Here is a 10,637-nt window from a genome sequence, read left to right as displayed (position 1 = left end):
GGTGTTCCGTGCGTCCCCCGCTGTGGCGCCTGCCGCTGCCCTGGCAGGGGGAGCCACGGGGGCTATGCCCTGCTGCTGCTTGTCCAGGTTGGGGGGGAGTTTCCTGCCACGAGTGCCCAGAGGCCCCAATCACCGCTGCTGCATCCTGTGAGTGAGGGGCTTTTTATTTTTATATAAATATATAAAGTGCCAGAAGGCTTGGCTGGGCAGGGGATGAGGCTGGGCACGGCAGCCATGGGGGCTTCTCCTGCAGCTCCCCCTGCCTGGGGAGAGGCAGCCACAGCCAGAATAGCCGCAGGAGAACATACAGCCACCCGGCTGTGCGTGCCTTTCCCCAGCTGATCCGAATTGCTGAATCTTGCCAAATCTTCCAAAGCCGATTTGGCTGAATTGATTCAGGATAGTGATCTGAATCTCTGAATTGAATCACTGTCTTCCAAATCAGCTGAATCCAAATCTGAATTGAATACTTCCCTATTGGCACAGGCCTAGAGTATAATTGGTCACCATGTTCAACTGCTGGTTAAGTTTAACTTTTTATCGCCAGTAACATATTTGCGTTTTGCTGGAATACTAAAATGCAGAAAAGGTAAGAGCCAGAAATAACTACCACGCCACTTGGTATGAAATTACTGAATGAGAGAGGTGGACTTTAAGAAAATGTCAAGTTATTTGAAGGGGGAATCTCATTTCTGAGTTCAAGACCCCTGGCACATATTACATTTAAAGTGTGATTAATACTATACGTGCAGACAATTTAGGGTGCCATAAAATGACAAACCAACTGCAAATGTAGTCCAAAAATATGTGGAATATTTGTGGCTTGTTTGCCTAGCACCATAGACTGAATATGTAGCATGTTACCGATGCTAACAATTAACTGATTGTCAGCATTAGCATTGGGATGGGGGTTGGCATCGGGACTGGGACAGCCCAAGTCTTAGTGCTGAAAAATGGTCTGCCAGGGGGGAGTGGGTTGCAAGGTTCCCAGCTCCCCCTCTACCAGGAACCTGCTCAGCAGCCTTTCCTGCCTTGTCCTTCAACCCTTGTAGAGGGTTGCAGGACAAGGCATTGTAAAATGTTGGGTTGCAGAGAGCCCTGGGGGAGCCAGTCAACCCAGCAGCTTCCTGGGAGCTGTGGAGCAAGGAGTTTGATAATGTCTTGCACTTCTAAAGGCAAGTCACTTTTTTTAGACATCCCCAGCAAGGATGTCTAAAAATCATGTATGTATCTGGGCTGCACGTGTGGGTTTTTAAAAGTCCCAACAGATCAGGGAGCTTTTCCTTTATCCCAGGGTCCTGGCAGTTTGGAACCTTTTAAAATGTGTATGCAGTCCAGCTGAGGATATGGTTTTTAGATGTCCACCGAGTTCCTGGGAAAGGGGAAAGGCTCCCTGGTCATGGAGTCCTTGCAGAGAGCCCATGGGTTTGCAGATGTTAGGTCAGGCGGGAATGGATAACTTCCTTCCCCCACTCAGCACTTACAAGCACATGCCCTGTGCTCTTTATTAGCAGTAGTGTGATTGGAGTCAGATCCCTGATTCCAGTAATAGTGCCTCCTGCGCACATGTTGGGATTGGGGATTGGATCTCAGTAAGGCATTAATTGAACCTCTTCCTGCCCCAATATCTAAAGTAATATTTTACATCTCAAAATAGAGTTCTGGGTTTGTAGTCTATTAAAACTGTGTTAAGATGTTTCATAGCTATTTCATGTTATCTGTGGGCAACAGTTAAATCTAAAAACAAAATTACAAAAATAATCATTGTCTCCTCTCGTTGAAAAGGAACAGGAATGGGCTTTTGCTGTTTGTATATTTTTGTTGGAGCTGTGGAAGTCCAGGTACTCCGAAGACGAGGAGACTTGAAAAAGTCTTCACCTCTTTCCACCCTCTTTACAGTAATATACAGCTGTTAGCTTCATGTTGCTATGCCAGTGCTTCTAGCAAGGAGACTGAAGACCAGATCCACAAAGTTGTTTGGGTATCTGACTCCCATTGATAGCTACCTCCAAGGCTAGAGACAGAAATCACGTATATATACGTGATTGGAAACTGGTTCAAATCTGTAACACCATAGAAGTTTAAATGCACATTTACCACTTTTCAAGGTTTAAAATGAACCTTGGATGTATGTAGTTTCAGACTTAACTGATTCAGGTTAAATTAGTTTATTGAACTTCTGTCCCAGATCCCTTCTGGATTGAAGTTTAACTTGTGGTCCCTCAGCATCCCAAGGTGCTTTGCACTTCCCCCCACAACCCCCCCTCCTCCCACCATGAAACCCCCCCAGCTTCTGGCCTGGGCCACTGCAGGCATGTGGCTGCATTTCCAGAATCAAAAGTGAATGTCTGCTTGCTTGCTTATCAGTTCAGTGTATGCAGCTTAGACTAACCTGTGAAGAATGAATCAATTCAGACTTGGGCTTTTTGACTGTCTGTACTTGGTCCAAATGTCTTACGGGTGAATAAGCCTGCTTTACTGAGTGGAGAGTCTGTTCTGCTACTAAAAGAAAATAAATATCTCATTATGCCCTGTGTGCAGCAGGACAGAGCTGAAAGGTGAAGAAGTAATGTGCTGGTACTAATAGCTCAAATAGCCAGGACCATTTTTATAAGAAAACTAAACCAGTAGTGGAATCTGTTCCTGAAGAAAATAGAGGGCACAGAAGCCTTCCTAAAAGACTTCTTTTTCTTGACTTTCTGGCTTTCCTGCATGGGTACCAAGGCTGTGCAAACGCAACCCCCACACCTTTGTACATTAGAGCCTGGATAGTTAGCTGGGTTGAGTTCCTTACCTGCCAAGATGGGGATTGAGAAGTAGTTGAGGTTGTATACAGCTTCAGTAAATAGTTGTATGGGACTGCTAAGGTCCTCCAGGAGTTGGAGTGGCTTTTATTTCAAAAGATGCCACTTCTCTGATCAGCTGGTGAGACTGCTAATGAGTGTTGCCTGAATGGCGAAGCAGTACCCTTCAAAGTAAAAAACAAAAACAAAAAAAAACCTCAGCACACAGCTGAACAGATTGTTCTTAATTTGGGAAGCCACTGCAATTTGGGCTGTGAACCAATGGGATATGGATGATTTGGGTTATACTGTACTTTAGTTTCACAGCTCTAGAGTTGTGGGGAAGCCAGATCTGAATGAGTTTTCTTCTGGTCCTCTCTCTTCCCCTAGGAAGACTGAGGATGTAATTAAGTTTGTGTGTCAGGCCTTAATTTCTGATCTAGCTAAAGATAGAATAACCCAACATCCTCACAACAAACGCTGTCCCCAATGTTCTGCTCAAATTTGACTTTGGAGAATTGCTTTTTATTGTCCTAATCATTCCTGGTAGTTTGTTGTCCCTAATGGGTGGTCTCATTTCATTTTCTGTCTGAGACCGCTGCTAGTGTTCGTATGAGCTGTTAAGCAGTTCTGTTGTGAATGATACTGGGTTTTATTTACATGCATTCTGGGATCTTTGTGGATGAGGATACAGTATATAAACATGTTTTCTTATCACTGAATAACAGATAAGAAAGCTAAAGTTTCAGCAGTCCCATGCTACCCATGGGGTAGTGGTCTTGATATCTGAGTCACGTGTCAATAAATTTCTGAACAAATAAATAATAGCTTGAGAGAACTTGAATTATTTGGCCTCTGACAACTGCAGCTTCTGGCAGCATGGGGAGGGGTTTATCATGTTTTTTGTTTTCAGCTGCAGTTGCTTTGTCTGTTAATTTCTACTAGCCATAAAATAGAAATGATTTCCATAAATGGAACATGCTTAAGTTGCCAGGGTTAAGCTTTTCTTACCATGGAATGGGATCAAATAGGAGAGTTACAGTGGATCATCTGTGATGTTCTCAGAAGCAGTAAACAGCATTCCTCTTAACATGGTGCAATTGTTTGTCCCCTAAGTTTCCAACTATTTAACCAAACAGTTAAACTTTTGTGTGAAACGGTTTAAAATGAAATATGGCCCTTGGTTGGTGAGAAGGTTCTCTATAAGATTCTGTAAAATATCTTATTTTAACTGAAGTTAAAATTCGTGATTCGGATTAGCTATTTCTCATAACTATGAATATCTGTTGTAAAGTTTAAACTTCTTCTGATGTTGGCTATTAACCACTAAAATGATACTTTACTAGTGATTACTTTTTTAATTAAGTGCATGTATTAGCTATAAAGCCACTTGAGTGCATTGTAAATAAAATGCTGTAATAATGAAATGTTTTAATTACAATCCCTAAAGTATGCATAGTATTCCATATTTTTTATTTAAATTCTTAACATGTTCACTTTTTTCAGAAAAGCCATTTGAAACTAACTGTAAAGATGGAATTCTAGCCTTAAGTCATTTGAGCAAATTCCATGGCTGTTCTCCAGTTAGTGAGTTTTCACAGCATTTGCAGCAAGCTAATTGCTTCTGCTAATAAATAATCTAAAATCGATGCTGACAGCAGTTAATTGGCGCACAGACTTTATTCTGTAAAGCACTTGGCTAACGACCTTCTTTAAATTAATAGCATTAAGTGCTATGAGGAAATAAATCTGAGGAATTGCCTGTCATTTGCTTGTCATGTCTAATAACTTCCAATAATGATGGCTGATAGATTTTTGCACATTCCATTATTGAAGTTGGTGCATGTAATTATTTTCCTCATTATATGTAAACAATTAGCAATATTTGGTGTTTCCTTGCAATAAAGCTGTTAAGTACAAATAACATATTAGAGGTTAGAAACAATTTTAAAGCTAAATTTCTTTTCCTTTAATGCAGCAAATCGAAAAGTGCACACAGTAATGCCTCATTTGAATAAGGTTTACACTTCTGCAATTTTAATGTAATGCCTATAAACAGAAAAAATAGACTTCTTAACAGTATTTCAAAGTTTATCTTGTGTGAAACCTTTTTGTTTTTAGCTTGAAGAAGTAATGGAAAAGGAAACTTACAAGACTGCTAAGCTTATTCTTGAGAGGTTTGATCCAGAATCCAAGAAGGCAAAGGTAGGAATTTTGAATCAATGCTAATTTTTATAAAATACACCGTGAAGAAAAGCACTTTTATAATACTATTGTCACTAATTGACAGGAGGTTGAACTGCCATCTGCAGGAGCATCTACAACCCCAAGACCTGGACAAGGTAAGAACTTTATGAAGTTGCAGCTCTTTATGAAAGATTTATACCAGAGAGTTCCACCACAAGGGTTGGTTTATAATGGGACCTGTACCCTAGACTGCTTCTCAACTTCTTAGAGATGGGAGGATTAGCATTAGGTTTTGTCTCTAAGTTCTTTATTTGATAGTTAGTAAATATATTTGAGAAATGAAGAATTATGCTTCTTTTGGTCAGGTGGATGTTTTTAACTAGTTAATGTTGATGCAGTGAGAATCTGGTTCCAGAATACATTGATGTCAAGACACGTTGTGGGTGACCAGGTCCAGGGTTTGAGAAGCTGACCAGGGTTGGGTGGAACAAGCAGATTCCAGGAATAGGCCAGTTAGAAGCCTAGGAGGTCAGTCTGCAGGCTGGGACTTGAGGGTAGGCTGTCAGGAAGCCAAAAAGGATCAGGTAGAGCACAGAGTCAAGCAACAAGCTAAGTTGAGAACCTGAGAGGTCCAGCAGAGAACGGGCAGAGGCACAAGCCACAAGGAACAGTGGGGTAGTCTAGATAAGGGTTACATTCTGTTGCCTGGGGTGTTTCCTTCTCTGTCTCAGGGGTTTATATGGGAGGGAGGGAGTTATCAGCTGATCCTGGCTGGACTTTGCCAGTGGCAGAGAGTAGGCAGGTTTCTGGCCACCTATGCCCAGCCTGAATGGTCAGCTGGAGAGGTGGCAGACTGAGACGAGCATCTGATCTAGACAGGCTCAGGTCCCAGACTTGAAATCATGGTTTCACAATTCTTTGAGACCTTTCTTCAGAAAACTGGATTGTTGTCAACAGTCTCATTTGAATGTGTATTCAAGGATGGAGGCTTTTTTAACAATTCCTATTTTTCTTCAGTTAGTCAAAACTTTGAGGGTAACCCTTTTATTGGGCTTTTTGTGGCTTTTTGGTGGCTGTTTCTTTAGTGGGGGGAGAGGGTGCAGGTATGTAGGAGAAAATAACAAAAGCTTGTGCAGAAATCAGTGGAATATTTTATAGAGCACTAAAACCTCAAACTTAAAAGCATTTTGTATGATTATAGTTGAAGATAGATTACCCAGAAAATAATGTTTACAGTCAATTTAAGAACTAGTTTGCCTTTAACACAAGTCAGTCCAATAGCTGATAGTGTGCATTACAAGACACTGGAACCTGCAGGACTCAAGTTTCTAATGGAGCATGTGTTAGTTGGCAACTTGTGTACATCTTTCATGTTCGCATGACAGCCTCGGACTTTTTTTGAGAGAACAGAAGGCTCATACTTAATTAAATCACTGTTTCCTTCTCATTGTTTCCCATGCTTCTATGTGATCTCTTGGGTTTAGTAAGAGGAAAAGATGGACCTACCTGAGCTAATTTTAAAAACATTTGGGTTACTTTAAAATTATTTAGTTTCTGCTTCTGGCAAACAATATTGAATGTCTGTAGAATCATTATAATTTACTATCGAAGTTGTTGCTGTAACTTTTTCAATTGAATGAAACCCGTACTTCCTGTTACTTGTGCTCAGCTTTCTACACTTGTCATAAAAATGTTAATACCCTGCCGTGTCAATGTCAAGATAGTATAGTGGTCTCTCAATCCTGCTTCCTTGGTTTTCTGATATGCTGGGCCCAGGAGTATTTCTTCTCTGCAAACTATGGTCCTTTCCCCCACTATTTTGGTGTCCTGTTCATAATTTTTTTTATCTCTTCATCTCTCTCTCTCGCTCCCTTTTTTTAAGACCAAAATGCACCCTTTGGATCTCTTATCTACTGGCACACAGCAGTTTCATCAGGGGGTTCTTGTAGCTAAGGCGCAGTGGCAAAATCCTTAACATGTCTCACTATCTCTCTAGAAGGGGAAGTTCCAAGTCCTTCTCTGGAGTCATGGTAATGAGTATCCTCAGTTCACCTACCTTCAAATGAGTATCAAGTCATTTGTACTAGGAAGGCAAAGGCAGCTGGTTTTGATGCTAGCCACATTGCTCCCCTATGTACTATTGGCTTTAGAAATGTGTGCCTTAATCATGCTAGCCCAATGGGCTGTTAAGCACAGGTGGACCTTTTGACTTGATCTTGATTCTTGTAGCATTTACAGCATCTGGGCAAGTTGGAGCCTCTCGTACCCTTTAATTGTCATGATTCTTTCACTTAGATCAGGGCTGACCAACATCTGAGCAGCTGTCAGCTGCATTGCCCCTGGACTGCAGACCAGATGGTCCCCAGGGAAAATGGCAGGAAGCAGATCCTTGGAGGAGGGAGGGGGAGCCTGGTGACCCCAGTGGCCTCAGGTATGAGGGAGCAATGGTAGCAGCAGGAGTTAGGGGGTAGAGAGAGGCAGCAAAGACCAGGGGGAGCAGTGACTTAAACCCTTGGGGAGAAGTGCAGGGGGCTGAGGAGGTAAAGGCTGTGGGAGCCTGTGGGCCTTGAGTTAACTATGAGTGAGACAGTAGCCCTGTGTGAATAGGGAAGTATTTGATTCGGATTCAGCCGATTTGGAGGACAGTGATTTGATTTGGATCATTGTCCTGAATTGATTCGGGGAGATCTGGATCGGAGAGGCAGGCACAGCTGGGATGCTGCATGTTCTCTCATGGCTCCTGCTGTGCCTGCCTCTCCCTGGGCAGGGGGAGCCATGGGAGAAGCCCCCATGGCTGCCCTGCCCGGCCCCATCTCCCGCCTGGCCCCAGCCTAGTCCTGGCACTTTTTTTAATTAAGAGGGGGAGGGGAAAAAAAGCCCTGCACTCACTGGTTACAGGAGTTGCGTTGGGGCCTCTGGGCACTTGTGGCAGAGACCCCCCTGTGCAGCGCGGGGCAGCAGGGATCGCCCCCCCTGACTGGCACCCATGTGGCAGCTGCCCCATGGTGTGGGTGCAGTGCAGCTCGGCAGGGTGCCGTATGCTGCCTGGGAGCTGGGGCCTCTGGGGCTGAGCAGTGCAGGGCTCCAGCTGACACGTGGAGCCACCCCAGCTCCCAGGCAAATCAAACCGGCAGCTGGAGAAGCAGCCAGGAGCTGGAGGAATGTTCAGGTTCCTGAACATTCCCTCAGTTCCCAGTTCGATTTCTCCAGCTACCCAGTCTTTCCTCCAGCTCTCTGCTTGCTTCCCCCAGCTCTTCCTGAGGGGCATGGGCCTCTGGATGATGCGTGATGGATGATGGCAGTGGCTCTAGGCTATTTCCCCAGCTGGTAGCAGCAGCCTGCTGAAACCCTGCATGCAGATCTGGGGATCATACCCCGCAAGGAAGAGCTGGCGGAATGATCATAGAGCTGGGGAATCTAACCGGGAGCTCCGGCTGACAGGTGGAGCTGTCCCAGCTCCCAGACAGTGTGCAGCGCCCTGCCGAGATGTGCTGCACTTGCGCCATGGGGCAGCTGCTGTGCGGGTGCCAGGCCCGGGGGGGGACGATCCCCACTGCACGGGAGGGCTCTGCCACGCGTACCCAGAGGCCCTAATTGCCATTGCTACAGCTGGAGAGTGCGGGGATTTAAAAAAAAAAAAGTGTCAGGACTAGGCTGGGGCCAGGTGGGGGGTGGGGCTGGGCAGCACAGCCATGGGGGCTTCTCCTGCATCTCGTTTGGCTGTGCCTGCTTCTGCCCCAGCAGGGGGAGCTGTGGGGGCTCTGCCCTGCTGACGCGCCTGCATCCTGTACCTCCCCTTCCCCCTCCCCAAGTAATGCCCCCTCCACCCTGGCTGGGCAGCTTGTCCCAGCCCCAATCCTTCCCTCCTTCCCCAACCCCAACAGAATTACCAGCTAGGGGCAGCTGTCAGCTCTCTGTTTAGTCTATGTCCGAATCTCCTAATTGGCCGAATCTTTTTCCAAAGTTTTTCCAAACTGATTTGGATGCTTCGAATTGATTTCAGAGATTTTACATGGTCTTCTGATTAGATTCGGAGATTTGGTCCGTGAATCGGGCCAAATCTCCTCCAAATCGAGTTGGCTACTGAAGCTTCACACTGCCCCATTGGACAGCTCTGAGTTCACTTAACAGTTGCGTAAGAACTATGTTGAAAAGTCAAGTAATTATGAGGAGAGAACAAACTGCCCAGAAATGTGGTCCTCAGCTCTCTAAGCTTTGTGGCCCAAACTGCTGTAAGAAAATTGGATTGGTGGTATATCAATTCAATATGACAACGGATTAACGACATGTAGTCAGTCTGTGAGCCTAACTTTCTTGTAGAAAACCAGGGTGCGTTTTTTAGTAGGCATGCAACTCATTTCATGTTATGAGTTAACAGTATGCTTCTTTGCTTGTTGCTCAAGGGTCAAAATATTTTTCTGGATTTTTTTTTCCTATGAAGAACCATTCATTTTTTTCCAGTGACAGCAGTTCTAATTGACTTCAGCTAAAAGTTTAATTAAATGAGGCCATTGGCAGTGGATGTATTTAGGATCCTGATACATTTTGAGTGAGCTTGTTGCACCTTAAATTTATATATAAAACTTTAACTACTTATCCTGAACCTGTACTAAAGGTGATATAATGGTAGGCGCATGCTGTAGAAACTTGGAAGTTAGTTAAGGTAACCCCTCTCCAGCCATGTTCATAGAATCATAGAAAATTAGGGTTGAAAAGGGATCTCTGGTGGTCATCTAGCGCAATCCCCTGCTCAAAGCAAGGACCATCCCCAGCTATCATCCCAGCCAAGTTAAATGTTGCAAAGTTGCCTGCTTCTGGCTACCCGTATTCTCATGTGTACATATACTTTTATATGGCATAAAGTAGCATGCTTATGCATCATTCTTGCAGTGCTCCAAGGTAGGGTAGAAGCTTGGTCTCAGCATGTGGTATCTTTCATGAACTGATCTCAACTTTTGGTGAAAAGGATGCAGCATACAGTGAAAATGATACCTTATTTGATGGGTCATATTAATAGTTCAAGACACTGTGTGCAAAGCAATACCTTTGTGGTTTCTGCATTCACATATTTTTTTTGGTGCTAATATGGCAAATTTTGCTCCCCCTAAAAATCTGTGCCCCTGTTAAAATTAATATTACAGTCCAGTCTCTCTTATTCATAAGCTCAAAGGCATTATGGATTGATCCAGTCAGCTGGTGCTTAACAGGAAGAGTTACTGTTATGATTTCATTCCTTTAAGTATGAATAATTTAAATTGAAAAATACCAGAATGTTCTTCATGTTTGTACTTCACTTAAAGTTCTGGTAACAAAAGTGAGTCTTTAAGTTGTCAATTTTGGCTTTGTTTGCACAAAGTAGTGGAGGCTAAGCCCAAATAATTTTTTCTTCTGTGCAGTGCCTCTGGGGCTACTAGATATCAAACCGATATTAATAAGATATATGCATAACTTCATGAATTTGGTTTAGTGAAGTTAATGCAAATTGTCAGAATGATATGAAAACATTAATCATGGTTTGTTTCGTTTTCTCTTTGCTCACATTAGACACCCATGCAGTTAAGTAGCAGAATTCAGTTATTGAAAATCTTTGTGCTTCTGATTCCTGTTCTTTTTGAAAGGAGGATACTTTATCTTGAAAGTGTGATTGGATTAGCCTCAACTTTTAAT

General features: G+C 43.6%; 1 protein-coding gene across 9 annotated transcripts in view; it reads left to right on the top strand.

The window, feature by feature from the left end:
* Positions 1 to 10,637, top strand: part of LNPK (lunapark, ER junction formation factor) — a 65,334-nt gene that overhangs the window by 27,615 nt on the left and 27,082 nt on the right. For all 9 annotated transcript variants that reach the window (XM_025200517.1, XM_014518608.2, XM_025200516.1 and 6 more), the window contains exons 7-8: positions 4,905 to 4,988; positions 5,074 to 5,125. In XM_025200517.1, the coding sequence (XP_025056302.1) occupies positions 4,905 to 4,988; positions 5,074 to 5,125 (136 nt within the window). The remainder of the gene's footprint in view (positions 1 to 4,904; positions 4,989 to 5,073; positions 5,126 to 10,637) is intronic.

This window comes from Alligator sinensis, unplaced genomic scaffold (assembly GCF_000455745.1).
Source record: "Alligator sinensis unplaced genomic scaffold, ASM45574v1 scaffold321_1, whole genome shotgun sequence".
In the NCBI taxonomy this organism is placed as follows: Eukaryota; Metazoa; Chordata; order Crocodylia; family Alligatoridae; genus Alligator; species Alligator sinensis.
Note: the sequence above shows the minus strand (reverse complement) of the source record. Positions and strands in the feature narration are given on the sequence as shown.